This window comes from Phocoena sinus, chromosome 19 (assembly GCF_008692025.1).
Source record: "Phocoena sinus isolate mPhoSin1 chromosome 19, mPhoSin1.pri, whole genome shotgun sequence".
NCBI classification, from domain to species: domain Eukaryota; kingdom Metazoa; phylum Chordata; class Mammalia; order Artiodactyla; family Phocoenidae; genus Phocoena; species Phocoena sinus.
In genome coordinates this window covers 23,878,791-23,906,409 of record NC_045781.1, presented here as the reverse complement: position 1 = coordinate 23,906,409, position 27,619 = coordinate 23,878,791, and the positions used below count along the sequence as shown (strand labels likewise).

The window sequence follows — 27,619 nt, the reverse complement described above, 5'->3', positions numbered from 1 at the left end:
GGTTTTTTACTTTCCCAATCTCAAAAAACACTGTGCTAACGGTCCCAGAGGAAGAGAGCAGCCACAAAAAGCAAAGTACTAGGTTGAGAACAGAAGTATCAACACAGACACAGTCTACAAGTTTTTTGGGGAAAGCTGGAAACTAGCAGCTTGCGTTAGTACCTAAGAGAACTTTGTGTGCCTCTGGCTTTCAAGCAGAAACTTTTTTTTTTTTTTTTTTTTTTTTTTTTTTTTTTTTTGTGGTACGCGGCCTCTCACTGTTGTGGCCTCTCCTGTTGCGGAGCACAGGCTCCGGACGCTCAGGCTCAGTGGCCATGGCTCACGGGCCTAGCCGCTCCGCGGCATGTGGGGTCTTCCCGGACTGGGGCACGAACCCGCGTCCCCTGCATCGGCAGGCGGACTCTCAACCACTGCGCCACCAGGGAAACCCAAGGAGAAACTTTTGAGTGTGTTTTCAGTGGAGTGCCTGTATAAAAATTTCCCTTTTTACAAAAAATTTATTTATTTTTGTCTGTGCTGGGTTTTTGTTGCTGCACACGGGCCTATTCTAGCTGCGGTAAGCAGGGGTTACTCTTCATTGCGGTGCGCGGGCTTCTCTTTGCAGTGGCTTTTCATGTTGCAGAGCACAGGCTCTAGGCGCTCAGGCTTCAGCAGTTGTGGCTCGCGAGCTCTAAAGCACAGGCTCAGTAGTTGTGGCACGTGGGTTTAGTTGCTCCACAGCATGTGGGATCTTCCCGGACCAGGGCTCGAACCTGTGTCCCCTGGGCGGCTTCTTAACCACTGCGCCAACAGGGAAGCCCTCCCATCTTTTTTTTTTTTTTTTTTAATTTATTTGTTTATTTACTTTTGGCTGCGTTGGTTCTTCGTTGCTGCGCGCGGGCTTTCTCTAGTTGCGGCGAGCAGGGTCTACTCTTCGTTGCGGTGCGCGGACTTCTCATTGCAGTGGCTTGTCTTATTGCCGAGCACGGGCTCTAGACACGCGGGCTTCAGTAGTTGTGGCGCATGGGGCTTAGTTGTTCCGCGGCATGTGGGATCCCCCTGGACCAGGGCTCGAACCCGTGTCCCCTGAATTGGCAGGCGGACTCTCAACCACTGCACCACAAGGGAAGCCCCCTCCCATCTTTTTTAGATGGAAAATCTTTGACTTTGTATTGGTAGGGAACTTGGACGTAATGGGAGACTATTCCCTGGTGGTTTCTAAAATCTGATATAAAAAGTAGCTTTTTGTTTTCACACAGAATACTACCTTTATGGAGGCTCTTACATGGAAATCCAGAGTTTGTAAAGGTCTGACACTGGCGTTTGCTCTTATATATACCTTGTACCCGTCAAGAACCGTGAATGACATTTTCCTTTTATTTTTTATGTAAAGACTCTTCAACTAAAATAAGCTTTTGTAACTCGTTCCGGTTTTGCTGAAGAGCAGCTCAAACCTAAGGAAGCGTCTTGGACCTCTTCCCCTTTAGGCGTGGGGTCCCACGTCGGTGGCCAAGGCAGCCGGTTTCTTCTTCCTTTGGGAAAGAGTAGAGTTGGGAAGGGCCAGAGGAGGCATTGTGTGAAACCAGCAAACAAAACAGGAGGGGTGGTAGATAGCGGGGCCGCGGCGCGGGACGACCCCTTGGGCCGCGGAACAAAGCCCCGCGGGGATCGCTCAACCGAGGTCCCTGACTCGGCAGGCGAGCGCCCGCTCCTCCCCGGGAGAGGACGGTTGCAGGCAAGAGCGCGATATGCCAGCGTTTGTGGGTCGCGAGGCGTTCAGTCACAGCAACGGTAGCCGAGGAGCCCAAGGTGTAGCCGCCACCTCGGAACCCCGCACCGCAAGGATTGCAAAACTATCAGCCTGCCGCGCAAGAGCCTCTGCGCCTGCGCGCCCGCGGGAAGCCCCGCCCTCTCCGGGCCGCCGGCGCGCGGGGCCGCGCCTCCTCATGGCGGCCGCCGCAGTGTGTGGTATTTAGCGGGAGCGCGCGGCGGGCTCGAGGACGCGCGAAACGGCGGCGGCGGCCAGGGGGGAACCGGGGCGGCCGTTGCGGGGCGCGCTCTCGAGCGGCGGCGGCGGCGGCGGCCCAGGTTGTCCCGTCGGTGTCGGCACGGGGAAGAGGCGGTGGCGCTGCCCGCGGTGGCCGGGGTTGGCGGCGGCGACGGAGCGCGTTTGAGCCAGGACCGGGGTCCGAGGCGCGCTCTCCGCCCACAGGTAAGTGGGGCCCGGCCTGGAGGGAGGAGCTGGTCGCGAGGGGCTCTGCGGGAGGAGAACTCCCAGGCCCGGTAATGGCGGCGGGCGGGAAGGGCGGCCGGGCCGGGTCGCACCGCCCGGGCGGGGGCGCGGGCAGCCCCCGGCGCCGGACGCCTTTGTCTCGGCCGGAGCCCGGCTGCCCGGCCGCCGGGCCGAGCGCCGCCCCCCGCCCCTCCCCTCCCCTGCCCGGCCCTTCCCCGCGCCGCGAGCCGGCTCGCCCCCGCCCCCGGCGCCCCGAGCCCCGCAGGCCCGCGCCGGGGGTCTGCCCCGAGCGGCCGGGCGAGGGCGGGGAAGGGCCTCCTCGCCGCCCGGCCCGGCCCCCGCGCGCCCGGGAGGCGGGCCCGGCCGGGGGAGGCGCCCGGCGCGCCCTGCTCCCGGGTGCCGGTCTTTGTTGTGAAGGGTCCCGGGGTGTGCGGCCAACATGGCGGAGGTCAGCTGAGTGCGGGCAGTGGCCAGCCCTTCCCTCCGGCCCCTCCCCGCACCGGTCCGGGGTCAGGACCGGGCGACTCGGCCGTCCTTGGCCTTCCCTGCCTGCCCCCGACCCCGGGGGCGGCCGTCCCCGATTGTGCTGCGTTCTTCCTCCCGCTCCGGCCCGAGCCTTCATTGTGCGGTGGGAAGAATGCAGTCTCCTCCCTTGTTTATGTCGTTAGAGAGGAGGTCGCGTGAGCGTCTTGCCAGGGAAGCTCCAGCTTTTTATTAAACCTTGCTTTTCCTAGGCTTCATTTGTCGGGTAGTTCGGGGGCCTTTCTCGACTCTCCCAGATTTATAATTTAGGAATGTGGATAATCTGGGCCACAGCGTTGCGTAGGTTTTTCCTGTGCCTGGAAAGATTCAGAATTTGTTTGCTCTGACATCTAGAGAAGCCCAGTTTATGTGTTTGGAAAATCAGATGGTGTAGCTGATTTGTCAGAGTCGTAGAAGCCATGAGCACGGATATAGGACAGTGATCGGACTGACGGTTTCTAGCAGTTGAACATTTACCATTTCTTGATAAGGGGCTGTCAAGGGTAAATTTTTAACTCTTTGCATCAGTTGAACGTTGGGAGCACGACTCTGAAGTCAGACTGCCTGCTTTGGTTCCAGCCCTGCCCCACCGGTTTGTGACCTTGGGCAAGATGCTTAACCTCTGTGCCTCATTTTCCTTATCTGCAAAATAGGGGTAATGACAGTACCTACCTCGTAGGACTGTTGGGAGAATTGATGAGATGATAGTAGGCAAAGAGCTTAGGGCTTAGAGCAGTGGCAAGCCCATGGTTAAGTGCTCAATAAATGTTTACTGCTAAGGCTGTTGTTGAATCACTAAATTTGTGAGATTATCTTGGCATGTTGGGTATGTTGGAACTGCATAGGCCAGAATATGTGAAATTACATTATAAATCATTAGTGCTTGGGTTTTTCTTTTAGTGCATTTTGTTACTTCTTAAAAATGAAAACAAGAGGTTTAGGTGGTAAATGTCCAGGCATTTGGAGATGATGGCATTGGGAAATTTCTATAGTAAGACATTTGGGTAGGTCTTGTGTGGTCTGGAATTTAAAAACTGAAATTCATGGGTCAGTTTGCTTTTTAGGACTTAACTGACTTGGAAGAGTGGAACAGTGAGTCTCTTTGAGTGTTAGGTGTCTGTGGTGTCACCATCTATTTTGGACATTACTGAAGAGCAGAGTGTAGTATGGTGATAAATGTAATGGTCTGGTAATTTTATCAGGCAGATATTGGCTCAAATTGGGGAGGAGAGGATGTTAGTTAGCTGTTAGGAGAACTTCGTGACAAGTAGATTTTGACCTAAAGAGGAGTATATAAATTATGTAATTTTTTGTTCTGGAAATTAAAGATACAGATTTTTGTGATCTGGAATAATTAGCTGCAACCCTAAAGTTGGCTTTGCCAAAATATTTTCTTTAGATATATTATAGAATTGCTTTACCTGATTCCTCTTGACACCGTTCCAGCATAATTTAATAACATTTAATAATATATTAAGCTGAAGTATAATTGATAGATATGGAACTTTTCAGGATAAGTATTACACAAACTACAAATTCAGAAATTTAATTCAATTCAGTGTAATGTGTTCTCCCGATAAGCTTTGGGAAATTCTTACAAAATTGTTGTAGAGCAATATTCTTTAGTATCTGTAATTAAAAAGAATATTAGGCTACAATTAATTGGAGTTACAAAGGAAATATCTAGCTATGGCAACAATGACATAATATGAAGAATAGGATTTTATTTTCAGCTTATACAGTGTTTTGAAAACAGGTCTTACATAAGGACGGTAACAAAGTAAGTTTAGTAACTTTGCAAAGCAACCACTTAAAATTGTATTTTAAAGCAGTTGATTTACTTGATTTCTAGAGATTGAAGGTTTTTCTTGGCTTAAGAGATCTGTTACACAGTTTCAGTTATAATTATGAAATATCCATGCACACCTTATAAAAATGTTTAAATTTTGGTTATTTTTGGTCTAGACCTCATTACAAACAAAATCAATATGTGAAAACCGCAGATTTCCTACCCTTCCTTCCCCCCCCCCCAAAAAAAAACAGCAACTGGGTATAAATTTTTCCTCTCTAAAAAGCATCCTTAGTGGTTTCTTTTATTTCTTTTATTTTTTTAATTTATTTTTTTAAAGGTCAAGTCTTTTATTTATTTATGGCTGCTTTGAGTCTTCATTGCTGTGCGCGGGCTTTCTCTAGTTGCGTCGAGTGGGGGCTTCTCTTGTTGCGGAGCACGGGCTCTAGGTGCGTGGGCTTCATAGTTGCGGCATGCAGGCTTAGTAGTTGTGGCTCGCGGGCTCAGTAGTTGTGACCCACGGGCTTAGTTGATCCGCAGCATGTGGGACCTTCGTGGACCAGAGCTTGAACCTTTGTCCACTGCGTTAGCATGCAGATTCTTAACCACTGCGCCACCAGGGAAGTCCAGTGGTTTCTTTTAAATAGAGAGTTTTCTAATGCATTTTGAATCATCTGGTTTTCCATGGCTATAGTTACTAGAGCTTCTGCAGAGATTGTGGTTTTTTATTCCTATATCCTCAGTGCCTAACACTCAGTATAGACTTGTTTCCTGACCTACTACTTCTGTATTCTTATGACACTCAGATTTCTTTGCTGTGAAACTTAGACCCATGTATTCTCTTGCTCGCAGGTCATTTTTTTTTTATGACTATTTTTTAGAGGAGTTTTAGATTCACAGCAAAATTGAACAGAAGGTTCAGAGATTTCCCATGTACTCTGCCCCACTCCTGCATAACCTCCTCCATTATCAACATCTTCCATCAGAGTGATACATTTGTTACAACTGATGTACCTACACTGACACATTCTTACCCATAGGTTATGGTTTACATTATGGTTCACTCTTGGTGTTGTGTATTATGGATTTTAACAAATGTATGATATGTACCCACCATTATAGTATCACACAGAATAGTTTTCACTGCCCTAAAAATCCTCTGTGGTCTACCTATTCATCCCTTCCTCTTTCCTAACTTCTGGCAAGCACTAATCTTTTTACTGTCTCCATAGTTTTGTACTTTCCAGAGTATTATGTAATTGGAATCATACAGTATGTACCCTTTTCACACTGGCTGCTTTCAGCTAGTCATATGCATTTAAGTTTCCTCCATGTCTTTTCATAGCTTGATAGCTCAGTTCTTTTTAGTGCTGAGTATTATTCCATTGTTGGGCATGTACCAGTTTGTTTATCTACTCACCTACCAGAGGACATCTTAGTTGCTGTCACGTTTTGGCAGTTATGAATAAAGCTGCTATAAACATCTGTGTGCAGGTTTTTGTGTGGACAGAAGTTTTCAGCTCCTTTGGGTAAATACCGAGGAGTATGATTGCTGGATCTTATGGAAAGAATATATTTAATTTTGTAGTAAACTGCCAAAATGCCTTTCAGGTGGCTGTACCATTTTCCATTCCCACCAGCAATGAATGAGAGTTCCCGTTGCTCCACATGCCCACCAGCGTTTGGTGTTGTCAGTGTTCTGAATTTTGCCATTCTAAAAGGTGTGTGGTGATACCTTATTTTTGTTTTAATTTGTGTTTCCCTGATGACAAATGATGTGGAGCACCTTTTCATATGCTCTTTTGCCATCTGTGTATCGGATGAGGCGAGGTGTCTGTTAAGGTCTTTTGCTCATTTTTTAATTGGCATGTTCGCTTTCTTGTTGAGTTTTAAGATTTCTGTGCTGCATTTTGGATAATAGTCCTTTATCAGAATTGTCTTTTGCAAACATTTTCTCCCAGTCTGTGGTTTGTCTTCTCATTTTTTTTTTTTTTTACATGTCTTCTCATTGTTTTGACTGTGTCTTTCCCTGCACGTCATTTTCCGCTTTCACGTACCAAGGTACTTCAAATTTATGTGTCTAAAACTAAAATCTTTGTTTCCAACCATACAAGGCTGTCATCCTCTGTATCCAGTGAGTCATAGAGCCCTGAGTTTTCTACTGTCTGGTTATCTCAAATCTGGTGTTGCTTCTGTCTCTCACTCATTTTCACATGTACATTCAGTCCTTCTCTTTTACTTTCTAAGTGTCTATCTGCTTTTGGTCTCTGCCTCTTCCCTTCAGTTTTTCCCACTGCCATTTAAGGGAGCTTTCTAACATAGGTGACTTAAGGCCTTCAGTTTAAAGTCCCAAGTTCCTTGACGTAGAGATAGTAAGTACACAGACCCTTCTGGAGCTGGCTTTTGTTACTTTCCTGTCATTTTCAACTGTGTACTTGCAAGTGCCTGTGTGCACCATATTTTGTCTTCCAGCTAATCTCTGTAATCTCAGCCTAGACATCACTTAGCTGAGGCACTCTTCCTGGATCCCCCCACTTTGAATTGGATGTCATCTTTCCGTGTTCCCATAGCACTTTCTGCTTGGCCCTACTACAACCATATCCCCCTGAGCTATGATTTTTCTCTACTACTTTGCTTCCCCAGATATAGACCGCAGTCTCTATGAGGACTTTGCCTTGATCACCCTTGTTGGTCTAGAGTTTAGCACTGTTGCTGGTGTGTAGTTGGTGCTCAGTAAATATTTATTGAATGACTGATACCTTCACAGTGTTCAATTATGCTCTTCTAGCCTTAGCCTCCAGCATTTCTTCTTTGCCATATCTGGTTAAACTGGATTCTTTTTGTTTCTTGAACATTCACCACACTTAAACACCTCTGTGCCTTTGCTCATGATTGTACTTGATCTCTCAAATGTCTGTGCTACTTTGGGCACGTGACTTAACCTCTCCAAGCCTTAGTTTCCACTAGCATGTGAACAGCTATGAAGCATATTGCTGCTCCTTGCTCTGTGTCCTAAAGCTAGAGTAGCAGTGTAGCTGAGTGGTTAAGAGCCAGATCTGGATGTGTCTCTTGCCTCTTTCACTTACTAGTGTGTTTATGATTTTAAGCTCAATGAGAGCAGAGACACTGCCTAAAAGCAGGGACACTTGCATTTAAAAGCACATTACTTAACACAGAGAAAGTGCTTAAATAATTTTAAAAATTAGTTATTTAATTTCTCTGTTACCACTTACATTCTAGTAAGGGAGAAAAGAATTACAAATTGTGATATGTACTGTAAAGGAGTAAAGAGTAATGGTGGGAGGGAGACTTGCTGTGAGAAGTGGCGATATTCAAGCTACCTTAAAAGGATAAGGAGCTAGTCCTTTGAAGGAGAGAAGGGAGAACATCTCAGGTTAAAGGAGCAGCGGAGGTAAAGGCCCTGAGGCAGGAGTGAACATGGACTGTTCCAGGAACTGAGAGAAGAGAGTGTTTCTAGAGCAAATGGATGAGGGGGAGAGATAGGCAAGGATCAGATCCTGCAGAGTCAAAGTAAGGAATGTGAATTTAAGTGTACTGAGAAGCCATCAAAAGATTTTAATTAAATTAGTAACATAATCTGCTATTAACTTTTAAGATTGCTTTAGCTGTTTGGAGAATAATTGGTTAGAAGGCCATTTCTTTGATCAGGAAGTACCGTAGTTGATTATAACCTGGATTAAGGTGGTGGCTGTGAAGATGAAGAGAAGTGGATGGACTTGAGATGTATTTTGGGGACAGAATTAACAGGGCTTGCTGATGGATTAGATATGAGAGGTGAGGGAAGGAAGGATTTAGGTTGTTTCTGGCATGAGTAATTGTGTGGATCATGGTGCTATTTACCAAGAATGGAAAAACTAGAGAGGGCGGGGGGTGGTGGTACAGATAGCAATAAAACTCAGAAAATGGAAGGATAGCAAATAAACTCAAAGTTCTGATATGTTGGATTTAAGATATCTATGAGACATCCAGAATGATCCAGTGAAGCAGAAGGAATATCACAGAAGCCAGATGGGAGATAGTAGAGCATGTTCGGGTGTTAGGAAACGGTCCAGTAGAAAAAGAGGGAGACATTGATGTGAGAAAGGGATAATAGAAGGAGTATGAAGTCTGAGAAGGTGACAGGACACTGCCCAAGGGCCTAGGTCACTTCTTCCATTCTAAGGGGAGGAAAAGGAAGTGGTAAGTCAGCATTTGATGGCTTCTGTTGTATTTTCTAAACGAAGTATGGGTGAAGCCATCGGTTGAGTATTTACAGTTAGTGATTACTGTACTATGGTGGGTTAAAGACATAGTAGAGAGACATATATTGAGAAACTGAGCAGAGGGGAGGAGAGAAGAGATTCTGTGATGTGTTACCAGCTATGACACCTGATACTTATTGTTCTCAGGAGATTCTAGAATACCTAGAGCAATAGTGTTACTTCCCCCCCCCCCAGTGTAAACTTTTTTGATGAAGTGTAGGATAACTACATATAGAAAAGTGCTCAAATATTAAGGATACAGCTTGATGCATTTTCACACACTATCATGACCAGCTCCCATGTGTCCTGTTACTTTTATTTTATTTTGATTTTTGGGTGTGTGTGTGTGTGTGTAAATCTTCAGGAACTCTAGACTGAATGATACATCAATAGATAATACAGTCCATTTGGGGGTCAATTTATTCTCTAGGTTTGAGCCACAGTGACCAAAATGATATTGGCAAAGACCTTTTATTAGGTTTGAGGTTGGCCAGTCATGTTGAACTTACTTGTGGCTTTTGTTTTTGTTTATTTTGAATAGTAGGGGATTGGGAGCACATGGAACTAGAAAGAGAAGTGGAGGAAAAATCTTTGGAGAACTAATTTATATTTATAAAGCAGATATTGCCAGTGAGAAATAGTCTCTTAGAAAATTAGAAAAGTTTAATGCCAGTCTTGAATTTTATAGGAAGTATTATACTGTACTTGTTATAGTTATTATTGTCATGTTGACAGGCTTAGGTAGTAATGGTTGATACAGTGAAATTAAGTGTACTGTACACTACATTTTTTACTTCAAGTTTTGGTTTAAATGAAGTAATCTAATTGTTAAAAACTTGCTTTTTTCCCCCTTTGTGTTTTACCTTTTAGCTCTGTTGAACTCAGCTAAAGTTGAGTTGTGGCTTTTTTGTTTGTTTTTGTTTTGTCGGAGTCCCTGATTTAGTTTTGTTAGGGACAGCTTCGGATATCTTGTTAATACAGATAGTTCTGAGTTAATCTCTGTAGACTGGGTTCTTTTGATTTTGCTTGGAGAGGTGAGCAGATAAATTCTGTCTTAGAATTAACTTTTAAAATGCTAAATTTAGGTATTTTTTATAAGTATAAACTAAAATATATACATATTTGAAATATGTGGGTTTATAAAAAATGTGAATAAGCTGTTTTTTAAATAATTTTTTCCCTATAAGTAAGTATTCATCTATTTGAGGCATTTTAAGAAAAAAACTAAGAAAAAAAGAATGCAGTAGGCAAAATCAACTCTTGATCTCTCAGTGTTTAAATTTGTGTATGAAGTCACTAGCAATTCATTAGCAGGAACGTGTGGGGACACAAAATGTGCACTAAAATTTAATTATTATTAATCACCAAAGTAATATAAATGTTTTATGGAACATTTGAGAAATGCATACAGAAATGCAGCCCCCACCTTCCTCATGATTATTCATAATGTGATAATTGAAAAGTAACCATTGTAGACATTTTGGTGTAGTTTCTAGTCTATGTGTGTTCCACATTTTTTTGAGACAGCCATAGACATTTTAAAGTCCGTTTCTTTGATCTGACTTAAATCCTTGTAGATGTTTTCCCATTAATGATTACCACTTGTCAGTAACTATACATGTTTGAACTGCATAATTCCAAATGATGAAGTTTGTGCTTATGGTATATATCCTTCTGTTCTTGATATTTTGTGTACTTGTAGTTAGGTGGTCCCATCTCTTCTCCGTTCTCTGTGATTGCTGGTTCTAAACTTGACCTCCTTTCCCCCTTCTCTAAACCCTTACCTTAAGTCTTTAGACCACATTCTGCAATTCAGATGCCCTTCTGGTTTCTTTTCTGTCCCATTACATGGTATGTACACAGATGAGTACATATATAAAAATAGACAGCTATGTCAATGTCCATATTTACTTAATTCTTTTTTTCTCTTTTAACATAAATGGGATTGTAATATATCCTGTGGGCTTGTTTTTTTTTCTCCACCTGTTTAAACAGTTTGATTCTTATATGTTAGTAGGTATGAGTCTATCTTTTTTAAAAGAAAAAAAAGGCAGCATCATGTTCTGTTGTATGGACCATAATTTAATCACTTTCTTAAGCTAGGGCTGTTTTCAGTTTATTTGCTCTTACAAACAGGACTGCTGTAGGCATCCATATGTATACAGCTTTGCCAATGTGTAAATCGTTGGATAGACTCTTGGAAGAGAAACTACTGGGTCAAAGAGTATTCAAACTTTATATTTTGAAACAAACTGCCAAATCTTATTAGAAGCCTTCACAGTGGACATTTCCAACAGTGTAGGAAAGTCTGTTTCTGCACATCTTATGTAATACTTGGAATCAAATCTTTGAAAACAAATTTATAATTTTTAAAGTAATGCATGCAGTTTGTGACAGTTCTCACATCAAGTTTTTGAATTTCTTTTTCTTTTAGTCTAAAGAGTTTTTACATGTACAATAATTAAAAATCAAATATTTCACTAGGCTTATTTTTTAAAGAAAAACTCCCTGCCCCTACTCCTCTCCATGATCTAGGGGATGTAAATAATGTTTTGAAACCTTGCATCGTTATTCTGCCCTCAACACTTTTAGGATGATTTGGTTGGGCACAGAATTTCTAGAATGTTAATTAATCGTTTTCTTTGTGGATTTTAAAAAGTATTGCTCTGTTGCATCTAGCTTTGGATATTACTGCTCAAAAGTCCAAAGCTCTTTTGCCTTCTAATTTATTTATTCATCTAACAAATATTTATTGAACCTGTACTGTGTGTCAGGCACTGTTTTAAATGTTTGGGACACATCATTGAACCAGACAGATTCCCGTTTTCCAGGTGGTGAGGGGGGCTACAACAACAAACATAATAAATAAGTAAATTGTATAGCCTGATAGAAGGTCATCCATTTTACTGACAACAACAGAATAGAAATGGAGGAGGGGGAGGGAAGAGGAAGAGAGGTAGAATGGGCAAGGATTAGGAGGAGGGGTCAGTGGGCACAGTGCTGGGCACTGTTTTAAATAGAGTGAACAGGGTAGGCCTCATTGAGAAGGTAATATGCAAGCAAAGATTAGAAGAAGGTGAAAGAGTTAGTCATGTGGGTATCCAGGAGAAAAGTATTTTAAGGCAGAGGCCCAAAGGAGCAACCTAGCCTTATGGAACAAGGAGGCTAGTACAGTGAGTGAGGGAGAAAGAGGTAGGAGATAAAGTCAAAAGAGTAATGGGACACATCATCATATTGTGTAGGGCCTTATAGGCTGTTGTAGGATTTATCTGTTACCTGCACATGGGAGATTTTAATGGATTTTTTTGATTGCTGTGCTTGGAATCGGCGGGTGGGGTGGGAAACAAGGGTGGAAGCAAGGAGACTGGTTAGAAGGATATTGCAGTAATCCAGTTGAGAGATAATGAGGCATAGACTATATAATAGTAGTAGAGGTAGTGAGGAGTGGTTGGATTCTGGATATAGTTTTCAAGGAGGTACAGTAAGATTTCCTGGTGGTTTTAGATACAAGATGTGTAGAGAAGAATCAAGGATGACATGAAGGCTTGAAGGCTTTTGGACTGAGTATCGGGAAGCATGGAGTTTCCATCAAGTGAGGGGAAGGCTATTGGTTGAGTAGTCTGGGAGAAGGGTAAGGAGTTCAGTTTTGGCCACCCCGCTGTAGAATGTCTAGGAGGGTGTACACATCTGGGGTTTAAGACACATCTGGAGGGTTTTTGTTTATTAATCTGGGCTGGATATAAAAATCTTGAAGTCCGTGGCAGTATCAGTGGAATTTTAAAAATACAAGAGTGAATGAGATCACCAAAGTGAAGAAAAGTGGGCCATGGACAGCTCCCAAATTCAAGACTTTGGGGAGAAGAGCAGGAATCAATACCAGGCAGGAGCCAGTGATCTGATCAAATCTGTCAGATGTTGGTGACAGCTCAAAACTTAAAATTAAATACAAACAAAACTACAAAACCAGTAAAATTCAAATTATACTAATTATGAAAGTATTGAATACTGCCTGCTAAATTGAAGTCTTGAAACAACATGAGTTATGGAATTGACTATTATGCTGTAAGTTCTTTTCGAGTTGAGCACACCAAAATTATCCCATATGTTGTGGTCACCACATGATGCATTTTCTTACCAATGTGTAAGTGCTTCAGTGAAAACCATGATGTCATTTGGGCTTCACTTCACACAAATGCATCATTTATATATTAGGTCCCCCTCTGTATTTCTCTTTAGCCTCCCATAATTAGAGTACTGTATTACCAACTTGGAGCTAGTGTGACCATAAATGTAAATAGGAACATTCATTTACATGGCTAACAGGTGGATTCAGATGATTCAGAATGTGCTAATGCTGTTTTTTAGATTATTAAACACAGGAAAATAAAACAAATTTTTGTAGAGAAATGTGGCACCCACCCCGAGAACAGAATCTTAGTTTGAGGAAAATTAGAGTCTAAGTTAATTCGTGTGTTATATCCTCATTTGAAATAACTAAAATGATTTGGTTAGAATTTCAGATGTGATGCTTATGAAGACACAGATTATAACTCCTTCAAAGGAATATAATTTCTTTTGAATAAGGCTCCATGAATTTTTTAATATGGCATTTCCCCCTATAAATTCCATTATTTTTCTGCAATAGTAGTAAAGAGCTATCAATATCAGTGTATTGATATTAAGACTCTGGTGTGACTTTTTACCTCATTTCTTTAATTTCTTCATCTCAAGCAATGTGTTCTTTTCTGTTTAGCTTAGTATCACCAACTCTTCATAGGTTACTACCAATTTAGATATGCTTTAAATTTTTGTTCTCTGTATTTATGTGTGTATTTACTTATCATTATTTGTCAGGAAAAATGGGGAGATGAATGTTACAGTGCAGAACTGGGTACAAGATATTTTATGAGGAAGATTTGAAAAGCATAGCTTAACATCAAGATGGAGCAAAAGAGCAAAGATCTACTGGAATGTGTGAAATTTTACATCCTAAGAGAATATAAAACATAATCAGGGTAGTGAACAGTTGTATTCAAACTTGGACATGTTACTAAGTAAATAGTATTTGGCTGCTTTTATCTAGACACTGTGAGCTTTGGTTATGTCGCAGTAGTGACTGTGTTGTAATCATGACTGACATGGTTTCAGTAATTTCAAGTGAATTCCCCAAAATTCTATTTAGTGATATGTGGTAGGACATAAAAAAGTTGAGAGCGTATTTTTGACCCTCTTCCTGCTTCTTTTACTCTTTTACTCTTGTTTTTTTGGCCTCACCATGTGGCATGTGGGATCTTAGTTCCCCAACCAGGGACTGAACCCGCACCCCGTGCAGTGGAAGTGTGGAGTCTTAACCACTGGACCGCCAGGGAAGTCCCCTGCTTATATTTCTCTGCTCTTACCTCTCTTCTCGATTCTTTGCTTTGATTTAATGTCTAATGGTTTAATGACTGCTAGATTATACCACTTTGATACAAAAAATTTCAAAAAGCAACTACTTGCTATGACTACAGTTTTAAAGAATTTAGGGGACTTTTTTTTTTTTTGGTCCATTTTTATAAACATTGAAGATCAGTTGGATGCTAAGTTGAATATTCTGTGCCAGAGTGAGAAGATTATACATACTTTTTTTTAGAGTTATTTGAAAGAAAATAAGATTCAGGAATGAAGCAGTCTGGCTCTGTTCTTATTACTTCTTAATTTTTCTGATCTTCAATTTCCTCATCTGCAAAATGGAGATACACCCTTCTTTATGAGTCTTAAATAAAGACTGTATATGAAGCTGCTGACATGAAGCCTTACAGGTTGGTAGATGCTCGGTTTGAAGCTTCTTTCATAGCAAACTCTGTTATCTTTATCATGTTTCCGACAGTCCCAAGTTGAGGTTATGAAAATGAACACTATGTTGAAACAACAGTTTTCAGTAAAATCCTGTATAATCTGGGTCTTTTTTTTTTTTTTTTGTGGTACGCGGGCCTCTCACTGCTGTGGCCTCTCCCCTTGCAGAGCACAGGCTCCGGGCACGCAGGCTCAGCGGCCATGGCTCACGGGCCCAGCTGCTCCGCGGCATGTGGTATCTTCCCGGACCGGGGCATGAACCCATGTCCCCTGCATCAGCAGGCGGACTCTCAACCACTGCGCCACCAGGGAAGCCCTAATCTGGGTCTTTTTAATTTAGTGATTCCTTGCAGGGTTCCTAGTATGGCTCTGTAAACATCACTGAGGGTGTTGTTAATAATATACCAAATGTTCCCACATACTTGATCTCAGTTAAAGTCCAGAAATCTTGTTGTTAGTTTTATTGTTTCACAAATGAGCAACTTGAGACCCAGGATATTGTAGTTTTGCCCAATATCAAAGTAATTAATATAGGTATATGCATAGGTATATTCTTAAGGTAGGTTACCAGTGGTGCATTACTAAAAAAATGAAACTGCTACCTAGGAATGAATGGGTTTATGGAACTGTGATGTCACAAACAAATGTTTTGAAAACTTAGAGAATTGGTATGAAAATATATTCAATTTTTTAGACTGTGTTTATGGTGATAAAATGATTTACTTCACCATATAGTGTTGTTATTATTTTTTAAAACAGACTTTATTTTTTTAGAGCAGTTTTAGATTCACAGCAGAAGTGAACAGAAGATACAGAGGTTTCTTGTATTCACCCTGCCCCATCATTATCACCCAAAGTCCATGGTTTACATTAATGGTTCTCTCTTAGTGCTATATATTATATGAGTTCTGACAAATGTATAATGATATGTACCCACAACTGTAGCATACAGGATAGTTTCACTGCCCTAAAAATCCTTTGTGATCCACCTCTTCATCCCCTCCCTGCCCAGTCTCTGGCAAATACTGATCTTTTTACTGCCTCCATAGCTTTGCCTTTTCCAGCATGTCATATAGTTGGAATCATACAGTATGCAGCCTTTTCAGACTGCTTCTTTCACTTAGCAGTATATATTTGTTTGCTTCATATGTTTTTGTGGCTTGATAGCTCATTTTTTTAAATTTCTGAATTATATTCCATTGTATGAATGTATCACAGTTTACCTCTTCACTATAGGAAGACATCTTAGTTGCTGCCACGTCTTGGGAATTATGAATAAAGCTGCTGTAAACATCTATGTGCAGGTTATTGTGTGGACATAATTTCCCAGCTCCTTTGGGTAAATACCAGGGAGCATGATTGCTGGATCTTATGGTAAGAATACGTTTAGTTTTGAATAAACTGCCAAACTGTCTTCCAAGTGTCTGTACCATTTTGCATTTTCACCAGCAATGAATGAGAGTTCCTGTTGCTTCACATGCCCACCAGCATTTGCTGTTGTCATTGTTCTGGATTTTGCCATTCTAAAAGGTGTGTGGTGATACCTTATTTTTGTTTTAATTTGTATTTCCCTGATGACAAATGCCATGTGGAGCACCTTTTCATATGCTCCTTTGCCATCTGTATATCTGATGAGGTGAGGTGTCTGTTAAGGTCTTTTGCCCGTTTTTTAATTGGCATGTTCGCTTTCTTGTTGAGTTTTAAGAGTTCTGTGCTGTATTTTGGATAATATAGTCCTTTTTCAGATATGTCTTTTGCAAACATTTTCTCCCAATCTGTGGTTTGTCTTTGCATTCTCCTGACTGTTGCAGAGCAGACATTCTTACTTTAATCAAGTCCAGCTTATCAATTGATTCTTTCCTGGTTCATGCCTTTGGTGTTTCTGAAAAGTTATTGCCAAACCCAAGGTCATCTAGATCTTCTCCTGTGTTGTTACCTTCTAGGAGTTTTATAGTTTTGTATTTTACATTTAGATCTGTGATCCATTTGAGTTAATTTTTGTGAAAGGTGTAAGATTTGTGTCTAGATTCCTTTTTTTTTTGCATGTGGATAATCAGCTGTTCCAGCACCAATTGTTGAAGACTGTCTTCTCTTCATTGTGTTGCCTTTTGCTCCTTTGTCAAAGATAAGCATAGTGTGTTGTAAAATAGTGTTATTTAAAGTGAATTTTAAATCTTAGTTGTGAATTCACTCTCTTTAATGTTATATCAAGTAACAGATATATTCTACCTTAGGGGTCATCAGGGATGAGTGAGTTGTGGTTGTATACATGCTATTTCTTTTATTTGGAATCTTTCATACTGTTGTACTTGATTTATTCATTCCTTCCAGAAATATTTGAGTACCTGGTCTGGGCTGGGTACTGTCCTAGGTGCTGGAGATAGAAGCGTGAGCAAAATAAACAAGGTCTATGCTGATGAAGTTTATATTGTAGTACAGAGCTCTTGAACCAAAAGATAGTGGTTCAGGGATCCTGGGAGTTCTCAAGACCCTTTGAGGGTCAAAACTTTTTTTCACAATAATGAGACATGAGAGTAAAGTGAGGTTCCCAGAGGCTACATGACATGTGGTATCTTCACAGATTAATTGCAGAAGCAGATATTAAATATCCAACAGTATTTTTTATTGCATCAGATATTAAAGAGATTTGCAAAAAATGTAAAACATAAACACTCTTCTCCCTATTATGGAAGATATTTTTCATAAACAGTTAACATGTAATAGATTTTTAATTGTTATGTAAAAAATGTGATGGTAATTTTAACATAAATATTTTTAAAGTTCTTGGCTTGAATTTCTAATATTATAAATATTAATACATATAAACCACATTGACAAAATGCTCTTTTGGGGTCCTCAATAATTTTTTAAAACTTTAAAGCAGTAAAGACAAATTTTTTTCTTAAATGGCCAGATAGGTTTAGCTTTAGGAGTCATAGGGTCAACTTTTTAACTCCACCCTTGAAAGCATTCACAGATAATATGTAAATGAATGGGCTTAACTATGTTCCAATAAAACTACTTACAAAAACAGGCAAGTGATCTGTAGCTGTAGTTTGCCAGTTATTGGTGTAAAGGGTTCCTGGTAACAAAAAAGTTTGAGAATTGCTGTTATCAGTAAAAAGCTGGTATTGTGGAGAGAGAGACGGGCAGAATACAGACAATAAGTAAGTTATTTAGTAAGAGAATTTCATATGGCAAGAGATAATATGAAGACAGTAAGAAGGCTGATCTGGCCTTTAGAAATAAAGTGATCAGGAAAGGCCCCTCTAAGGAGCTGACTTAAGGTAACTCTTATTTTTTCAGGTTTTATCTCCCATCTTTTTTTTTTTTTTTAATCTGTCCTGGCTACATTGGGATCTCTCTTGTGTTGGGAGGGAAAGCAAGACAGTTGAATCTTATTAAACTTAAATTCAGAAAAGGTTAATTTTTCAAGTTGAATTAGAAAATATCCAAAGCATATCTGCTTTGAAAGGATCTAGGAAATTATAACATATTGCCCAGATTAGAACATTGACCCACTTTATATGACATCTAGCAAGTTAACTTCTCTGTATCATTTTTCTCTTCTGAAAATGAGAGAGTTGGTTAAGATCTTTTCCAAGTCTAAAATTTTTCATAATGTCTGTTTGCCTAGGATGCCATTTGTCACCTCTTCTAAGTCCTTCTCGATAGATAGCTCCAACTTCCTTTTTTTTTTTTTTCTTAAAGTAGTTCTGTGATCTGAAATATTTACTTTATTTTGAAATCTATTTTCCTGTCTGTAATGCAGGGGGTAAATGCTTAACCTGGACACTCATTGAGGACAATACCTGGTACATAAGTATGCTTATTAATAAATATTTGGGGCAGCTGTTTTAGTGAGAATGGAGGAAAGTCCCTCCTCTGCCTCAGTATTTAACTTGCTGACCCTGGAACCATTTAGGTTATAGCAGTAAGAATGAAACCAACCAACAGTGAAGCTCCAATGAGGGACGTGAAAACTTTAATAGCGGGGTTAAGGAAGTACAAGAGCAATGCAGTATGAATTTATGTGGCCATTCCAACTTCAGGGAAAGGAAGGGGAAGTAGCCGTTCCTGCCATCAAACTCTGTTCCCTTGTTGAAAATTGAGGATCTACATAATTAAATTCTTTAGCATATCAAGAAATAGGTAACTTTAGCAAAACCAAATTTATGAATTAGAATTTAATGAGTTCTCTTGGAATGCAGTGCAAAACAAAGATTGGAATTACGAGAAAAAAATATATAAATGACTTGAAGATAGATCCAGGAGAGTCAGTATCAGAATTATGTGAAGAAAAGAACTGAGTAATGGTAAGAGTCGAAGGACAATTAGAAGAAAGGTCCACAAAGGTAAAAGACTTGAGTCTTGGGATTGAAAATACTCACCTCGTGTTTGGCAAGTGCTGATGGCATGTATCTAGATGTTTTGATGAAAATTTCTTCCAAAGATAAGAGTCTTAGAAGCTACCTGTCAGGGTAAAAAAGGTTACCTGCAAATGAATGAGAATAAAAATGACATTAGATTTTTCATCTACATAGTTACATGTCAGAAGACAGCAGAATTTATGTAGTTCTAGGGGTAAAGGGTGTGAACTAGAATTCTAAGCTTGTGCAAGAGCTTCAGATTGTTAAGACTGAGACTTAATTGCTTACATGCCCTTTCTGAAAACTTTTTTGAGGTACTATGGCCATACCAAAAAATGAATCATAATTAAGGATTCAAGGGGAAGAAAAAGATGGGTATTGTCTTATGATATAGTTGTGAGAAATGAAATCAGAATGTTTGCAGTTAGGTTTAAATGATTGTTTTGACAAAAGTTTTGAAGTTTAGTACAGTCTTTATCCTGGCAGGTGGGAAAGGGAAAGTTTCACTCTTAGCACATTAAATGACCTGCCTTGTTTTGGGAGATGTTAATACTTTCATTCTTGATGTTAATGTAGATTCAATGTGAAATAAAAATAATAAGGATAATAGCTAGTAAAATAAAATTAGGATGTAGAATCATGCTTTCCAATAGGACTTTCTTCAGTGACAGGATATGGTGATACTATTTCGCATTCCCACCAGCAGAGTATGAGAGTTCCATCTCTTAGATGTGTCACAGGCATCTCACTTCTACTTTGCCATTTCATCCATTATTACAGTTTGGTATCTAGCCTAGTGCCTAATGGGTTCTGGTTAAGTATATGTTTTTTTTTTACCAGGTGTAGAAGCCTCAAAATACAGTGTTAGGCATTAAAAAGCAAATGTACTTTGCTTTACACATTTAAGTTATGGTTTGCATTTTCCTCTCCGTTTACTGTCATCACCTTTGTTCAGACTTCTGGTTTTACAGGTCTTCTATCAGGTCTTTTGTCCTGGGCTTTCCCCACTTCAGATCATCACTCTTACTGGACACATAACTCTGATTCTGTGGCTACAACGTCTTCTGAATTACTTCAGGAAAATAGAGCTTTTAGGAAAATACTTTGTATAATTTTTTTAAATTCCTATTACTTTGGTGCAGTTCTGGAAACTAAAAATAGATTGCTTAATTTTTTCTTGGCATTATGGTTTTATAACAAAGTTTGATTTTTAACTTTTGGCATTTTAAGCTGTTGAATTTTAAGGAGACTTGCCTTAGTTTTAATTTCATCTGAGGTAGACAAACCGTTAGGATGTGGACATCTTTGAGGGGGGCCATTATTTGCAGGCCGCAGTAACTTTAGTAAAAGGCAAGAAAGTGAAAAGCACAACATTGTTGTGTATTCATTTTAATCAGAGAAATTCTTCATCAGTCATTTATAATTTATAATAGGAAACAAAGTTTCCCCCATGAAATTGAGAATAAAAGTTGAAGACTATTTACTTCTATCATAAGTTTGTGAATGTGGCAAAGCAATGATTAAATGCTCTGAAATTACTAAGGCAACATTAAAGGCTGATTCTAAAATGTTTTTATCTAAATTAAAATCTGTTTAAACTTTATACCAAACGGGGCCTGAGATGTAGGCTTTATTTTAGAAAGGGTAGGTAATAGTGCACTCTTGGTAAATTTTGGATTTTTGCTAACTTTAGATTCTATGGGCTTGTCTTAGTGTAATGTAGTTTTTGTGAAATTTTCCCTCGTAAAACCAGTTTAAGTAAATGTTTTACCTAGTGGAGAAATTCTGTATTGTGCTAAAAATTAGATAAATGGCAGTTGATCTTTGGTATACATTTTTGATAACCTTACAAGCTAAAGGCATCTTTTAGAGTATATATCTGGAACCCACAAGTTCTATGTCTCTAACTAATTGATGACCTCAGGCAAAACAAGTTAACTTTTGGAATTGTGTGAGTACTTACATATTTTGGAATATGTACCACCTATGATATATATAACTTACCCGTCTCCCTTAATCCAGACAAAAGCCATGCAAGGCTGGAAATATTGTCCCAGTTTTACAGCTGAGCGGGTGGTGAAGACTGGGTTTGAATCCAAGTGTAGATGGCTCCAGAACACTCACATTTTTACTGTCCTGACTCACTTGTTGCGAGGTTTGTCCATATATTAATGGCTTTCAGATAGTGTTGTAAGGATCTGTATAGGTCCTTTGGAAGTTTGGGAAAAAATTTTTCTTTGGCTTGAGAAATCTGTCATCCCTTTTATTTGTTTTACACATTTAGACTCTGTCTTAATTCTGTTTGGAAAGAGTTTTTCCTGCCTAAAACATTTGAAGTCTCCTGCTGTAGAAACCTGAGACTTAACTGTTGAATAGAATGAATATGTATTAGAAAATAAAACCCTAGGTAATAGTAATTTATATTTGTCAGTGAACAGACTATTTTCAATTATATTTCTATTCCTAATGATTTCCTAATATCAAAATGAGGTTGAGGTGACTGAACACACTATATAGGGTGGGTAAGTGATTAGAGTTAAGATTTTATGCTGAAAATGGGCAATCTACAATGTGCAGCATAGGGTTCACTCCCCACTACCAGCTCTTGCTGCCTTTAAAGGCTGCCCTAAGCATGGGGTAATGACAGGTTAAACCTCTGAATGCCTGAGCTGACGCAATGCAAATCTGAGGCCCTGGACTTTATTGGGGCAAGGGTAATGCTTGTTTAAAAACAAAACAAGCTACTCTGTTTAATAAGGCCGTTTAAGATGGCTTTCCTAGAGTGGGAAGAGAATAAAATCTCAATTTGAAGGTTGAAGCAGGAGTTTAATATGGTTATGTGTGTTTACTAGTCTCACTGCGAAGTCTTCTCGAAGGGAGAAGGGGGAGTTTATAACAAGGTGCGGTAAAAATGGGGAAGTGAGTTACAATTGAGGAAATAAGGTAGTTGACGCCCGATAAATAGTTATTGAACGAAGTAGGGAGAATGTTTTTACTGTATAAAAATCTAGCGTTCTCACGGTTAACCGGGAGAGTGTACTGCAGAGAAGAGTGCTTGTCTGGCCACGGATTTCCCATATATTCTGTGCAGATCTTGGGTTGAAACCAGCCGAAACCAACTGAAATTGCCGATATTTGACTGTTTGGGCCTACAGAAGCGGAGTGTTTCTACCTACTTGTAAGCTGGTGGAAATGCTGTGGCGTGTGCAGTGTCGCCAGGTTCGCGGGGATCTCGGGCTTAATTCCGGCTGGGTGGCTGGTGGGAGTCTGCGCGCTGCTTGCTTTAGAACCGCCCTAGGCTGAGTGGGGTGGAGCCTTAATCCCCGCCCCCCCCGTGCGCCGCCCCGCCCTTCGCCCTCAGAGGCAGCCGCCGCCCTGAGCACAGCACAGTCTGAAACTCTGCGTGGAGCGGGCTCTCCCAGCTGCGGGCCGGACCCTGCAGTAGTAGCACCGAGACCGCAACTCCTCGTCCGGTCGCTTCCACGCACCCTACAGTCTTGTCCTTCACCGAGCTGGCTGGAGCCTAGCCGATGAATTTGGGGAAGATAGACTTCCGAGACAGACAGACGAAGGTTTAGGGCCCAGCAGAGGACAGCTCGGCAATGGCTCCCATTTTTGGAGACGCAGGCGAATTTGAGCTCATGGGGAGGTGTGGTCGGCTCCTCTTGAGACAGGATGGGGGCTTCAATTCTCTGCCTCTGTAGCCAGTGCTTCTGAGGAGTATTGAATGCAGTGTATGGAGCAGGGCACGTGCCTTCCCTTCTTGAAAACTTGACCCGGGACATGTTTAGGAACAAAAGGTGTCCAGGACGGCCCTCTGTTGCAAGTCGTCTTTACTTCTGGGGGAAAGGCTATGAGCTGCCTGGCTTCTCATGACGGGGAAGCCTCCCTTACCTTTTCTGTACTCCTGGAGGGGCGTCTTGCTCACTTGTTTACCAGCATCTGGGACAAAGAAGAGAAAAGGTACTGCCATTAAGAGACTGGGTTGCTTAAACTGTGAAATGGGAAAGTTGTGTGAGCCAGTGGAATCTAAATGGATCAGGGAATGGCTGCACCATAATTGAGCTGGCAGTGATGTTTCCTTTGATCAGCTGTGTACTTTTCTCAATTTGAATCAAACTTCAGGTTATGTCATGACTCCTGCAGAGTTGTCCAGACACTTGAGTCCTTGGTTCCTACTGCAGGGCTGTGTGTGGGTTGGGGCTCTTTCTCTCTTTGAAGATGGAGCTGGGTTCCACCTTCCGAGCTTTGGGAAGTTTTAGTAGCTGCTATCCTGTAATACTTCCATTCACAAGAAATAGAAGCCACATTTTGCTTGTTTTCACACTTTGAATAGGAATGTAAGTTGTGCTTTCTACAATGTTGGAAAAATAATAATGTACACTGTAACATGAGCCTGAACTATTGATGATAAATGTATAGCTATTTGCTTGGTCAAGAAATTAAAACAATAATACTTTTCTTGCTTAATAGTTACATTATGTTGAATACAAACTGAGTTTACTGCCTCTCGACCTGTGACTAGCTGTTTTGGTTTAGTGATTTGAAAGGCATTGGTGGCTTAGATTATTTTGTGTCCAAGGAACCACTTCCCAGTTATTATGTTGCTCTCTTAAATGAGCAGCATAAAATGGACCATGAAATAAACATACAGGATATTTTGGCAATGCTGATAAGCCCATTGTTTTACTAGTGACCTAAAACAAAATGCATGGATCATCATATGCACAAAGAATCTCCTCAGGGGAAACTGGATTACAGCAGAGTTCCTTTATAGTGCTTTTGTTGGGCTGGAATACCGGGGTTATAGAGGGCTTCAGTGATGAGAGTTGATTCCTGTTGTCCTAAATCCATGTGATGAGCCACATTATGATAGAATTCTGTGGTACTTTTGTTTCCCCTTGTACTTTAGAATATACCTTTAGTGACAGTGGAATTGATGTGTTTTGGAGTTTTTTTGTTTTTCTTTCACTCTCAGTCCCTATTTAAGGTGTCTATCCTTGAGCAATCTATGAGTAATAGAAGCCAAATTGCATTTATGTGGTCACATTGATAACAGCATTATTTTTCAAAGTTAAATTCTTTCCAACAATAACAATTATAATTGAGAAAACATTAAATTTGAGGAGTTAAATTTTAATTTTGTAGAAATATGGCTTATGGTTATTGGGAGTATACTCTTAGGACATCAGTAGACTGATTTTTTCGTCACCCCCAAGAAAGCGGCCCACTATATCCTAGCAAAGGTAGATTTCTGGGAAAAGGTGGCTTGTTTTATCTTTCATTTAGCTTAACAAGTTAGTTAATATTGTTGATCATTTCTTCCAGATGGCATTTATTAAATAATGTTTATCACTGTACTGATGAATGCTTCAGCAACACTGGTGAACTCTAGGGTACAAGGAGTTCTTTACCTGTTGGCTCTATCCCTCACCCCCAATGTTGTGTGAGTCTCTCTGATGCTTTTTATCTTTATTCTTTATTTATCTTTTCCTGACTCTCCTTCTGCTTTGTAAATTATACCTGATTTATATTGTAGAATGGAAGTAGAGTAGAATGGTTTACTTTCTTTGAATACCAGACTCAAATCTTTTATTTGAGGATGGCCCTCCATTTCTCCTCCATACTTGCTCACTTTTGAAGGGGCACAGATCAGTAGGAAACAAGGTTAATACCTAGCTGGTGTTAACATTCCATGGAGACGGATGATGGAATGGCAGTAGACCCTTCCCCTTGTAACCCCTTCCCTTTCCCAAATACACCTCTAGAGCAGATAACTGTTCACCATTAGGAGTTAATCAAAGTGCCCTGGTGGTCCTTTGGATCACGTATATAACTCACTGGAGCTATCAACAGCTGCCTTAAGAATGAGGAAGAAATAGAATGAGTAGGGCAGGTGAACACAGAGAGGGAGGAGGAATTCCAGTCAAAACTGATTGCATTGAACTTAAACTACTTGTACAGTGTTCCTTAGTTGTTTATGGTCCAGTTTCTATTTTAGCATTTATTCCATCCAAGGGTGATTTTTTTTAACATTATTTTTAGAGAAAAGGAATTCTAAATGTGCTCTGGAACATTTTGAAAAGAGATTTTATCCAGTGTACAATGCACATGTTTTGCGTAATTTATGTTTTTTTAAACCGTTTTCCTTACAGTAAATTTTGCATGAAACTTAAGTATTTCTGGCATGTAAACATTATTTATATAAAACAAGTTATCGTTGTAATTATTTTTCTCCTGCCTCCTTTTATTTTTATTTATGTTTTTTATTACAGAAATGAGCCGTCAGACTGCAACAGCATTACCTACTGGAACCTCAAAGTGTACACCATCCCAGAGGGTACCTGCCCTGACTGGCACAACTGCGTCCAACAATGACTTGGCGAGTCTTTTTGAGTGTCCGGTCTGCTTTGACTATGTGTTACCACCCATTCTTCAGTGTCAGAGTGGCCATCTTGTTTGTAGCAACTGTCGCCCAAAGCTCACATGTTGTCCAACATGCCGGGGCCCGTTGGGATCCATTCGCAACTTGGCTATGGAGAAGGTGGCCAATTCAGTACTTTTCCCTTGTAAATATGCCTCTTCTGGATGTGAAATAACTCTGCCACACACAGAAAAAGCAGACCACGAAGAGCTCTGTGAGTTTAGGCCTTACTCCTGTCCGTGCCCCGGTGCTTCCTGTAAATGGCAAGGCTCTTTGGATGCTGTAATGCCGCACCTGATGCATCAGCATAAGTCTATTACGACCCTGCAGGGGGAGGACATAGTTTTCCTTGCCACGGACATTAATCTTCCCGGCGCTGTTGACTGGGTCATGATGCAGTCCTGTTTCGGCTTCCACTTCATGCTAGTCTTGGAGAAACAGGAAAAATACGATGGTCACCAGCAATTCTTTGCAATTGTACAGCTGATAGGAACACGCAAGCAAGCTGAAAATTTTGCTTATCGACTTGAGCTAAATGGTCATAGGCGGCGATTGACTTGGGAAGCCACTCCTCGATCTATTCATGAGGGAATTGCAACAGCCATTATGAATAGTGACTGCCTAGTCTTTGACACCAGCATTGCACAGCTTTTTGCAGAAAATGGCAATTTAGGCATCAATGTAACTATTTCCATGTGTTGAAATGGCAATCAAACATTTTCTGGCCAGTGTTTAAAACCGTTGCATTCAATTTCACAGAGAATAAGGCACCTGTCTGCCTACCAACCAGAAGCTTTTGGTAGGTGGAAGCTAGAAACAGGAAGGTAAATGAAAGGCTGTTAAATACAGGAAACAGTTGCATGTAGTAACACTAATATATTTAAAAATAAGTCAACAGTAAACCACTGAAAATAAAATATATATATATATATATATATATATATATATATATATATATATATATACACCCAAGATGGGCATCTTTTGTATTAAGAAAGGAAGCATTGTAAAATAATTCTGAATTTGTGTTTGTTGTAGATTGAATGTACTGTTAAAAAATATTGGGTTCTTGTTTTTTTGTTTTGTTTTTTTGTGTGCGTGCGTGTGTGTGTGTGTGTGTGTGTGTTTGGTTTTTTTTTTTCCTTTAACTGACAAGCCATGTTGAGTGGTCTTGGACCACTGCTTTTCCCCTATGTGAGTCAATACATAGTGCTGCTGTGTGTGTATATTTTTTTGTGTGTATTTGCTAATTTTTATTAATTCTAGTTTTTCATTAAATAAATTTGACTTTCTTTTCTGTAATTCAGGTTTTTCCTCACTTTTTTTTGTACCTTTTTAAAGTTAGAGTCTTTTTGATATGCATAATTGTTTATGGTAAAATTTATACATGCGTTCAATACATATTTTCTTTTTCCCCCATTAATCAGTTCATTAGAAATATTTTAAATTCAACTATTTTGTGAAGATATGAGTTTCAGAAAGGAAAGGTAACATCGGAAGAATTATCAGAAGCTATTTAAAGCAGCTATAAAGTGATCTCTCTCTTTCATTCTCTCTTCTCCAGTTGAGTCATACCTTCAAACTTATTCTTTGTAAGGTTAGGGAGTACTGATTTTTTTTTTTTTTTTTTTAATAGTGGAAAAAAAAATCAGGCTCTCCCCCTCCCCCAGATACCTTGGACAAATCACACATGTTTAAAATTTGTTCTTGTATTTATTGGTTTTGCAAAAGAAGGCATCGTCTCACACAGTATTTGTAATTAAAAGCAAGTCATTTGTTTAAAAAAAAGAGGCAGTTTGCAAAAAAAATGTTTTTGGTCTTTTATAATTCTCATTAAAAGAATATCTGGCAAATTAAAAACTCTTACGTGTCTGCTTTAGCTCCAAGTTTGATTAAAATTCGAAGTTATCTTCCTGTTAAATTCTGTATTTTATAGCCAAAAGCAATGTACTATGTATTGTGAATTTTGGTAGATAGAGATCTGTTCTAAAGTACAGTAAAAGAATGGGTATATGGTCTCTGGCCTACAAAGAATCTTGTTTTTTCCTTCCTTTTGCTTAGATTTTGATTCTCACAACTCTGTTAGGAGGCCAATTAGTTAAAATGCTGATCACTTTCCCCCCCTTTTTAACAACAAAAAAATGAGTTAGTATTTTATAGCCTTGTGGTTAAGAGCCTGGCTTCTGCAGCCAGACTTCAGGGGCT

At 40.2% G+C, this 27,619-nt stretch overlaps 2 protein-coding genes across 5 annotated transcripts; one reads left to right on the top strand and one right to left on the bottom strand.

The window, feature by feature from the left end:
- The first annotated feature begins 1,939 nt into the window (after window positions 1–1,939).
- SIAH1 (siah E3 ubiquitin protein ligase 1) lies at window positions 1,940–27,083 on the top strand. Of its 3 annotated transcripts, none has more exons than XM_032611795.1 (2): window positions 1,940–2,191; window positions 25,266–27,083. In XM_032611795.1, the coding sequence occupies exon 2, from the start codon at window positions 25,268–25,270 to the stop codon at window positions 26,114–26,116; it is 849 nt and encodes a 282-aa protein (XP_032467686.1). In that variant the 5' UTR covers window positions 1,940–2,191; window positions 25,266–25,267; the 3' UTR covers window positions 26,117–27,083. The 3 variants fall into 3 exon arrangements, with proteins under 3 accessions (XP_032467686.1, XP_032467683.1, XP_032467685.1); XM_032611792.1 differs by lacking the exon at window positions 1,940–2,191 and adding an exon at window positions 22,412–22,953; XM_032611794.1 differs by lacking the exon at window positions 1,940–2,191 and adding an exon at window positions 22,963–24,436.
- LOC116743421 lies at window positions 15,788–22,812 on the bottom strand. 2 transcript variants are annotated; one of them, XR_004346775.1, is made up of 3 exons: window positions 22,167–22,812; window positions 19,012–19,115; window positions 17,384–17,702 (listed from the first exon to the last, which is right to left on the bottom strand). XR_004346775.1 is itself a non-coding variant. In XM_032611796.1 (2 exons), exons 1-2 carry the CDS (start codon window positions 22,773–22,775, stop codon window positions 19,083–19,085), a joined length of 642 nt encoding a protein of 213 aa, XP_032467687.1. In that variant the 5' UTR covers window positions 22,776–22,812; the 3' UTR covers window positions 15,788–19,082. The 2 variants fall into 2 exon arrangements, 1 of the variants encoding a protein (XP_032467687.1); XM_032611796.1 differs by having other exon boundaries at window positions 15,788–19,115.
- Window positions 27,084–27,619: the final 536 nt, after the last annotated feature.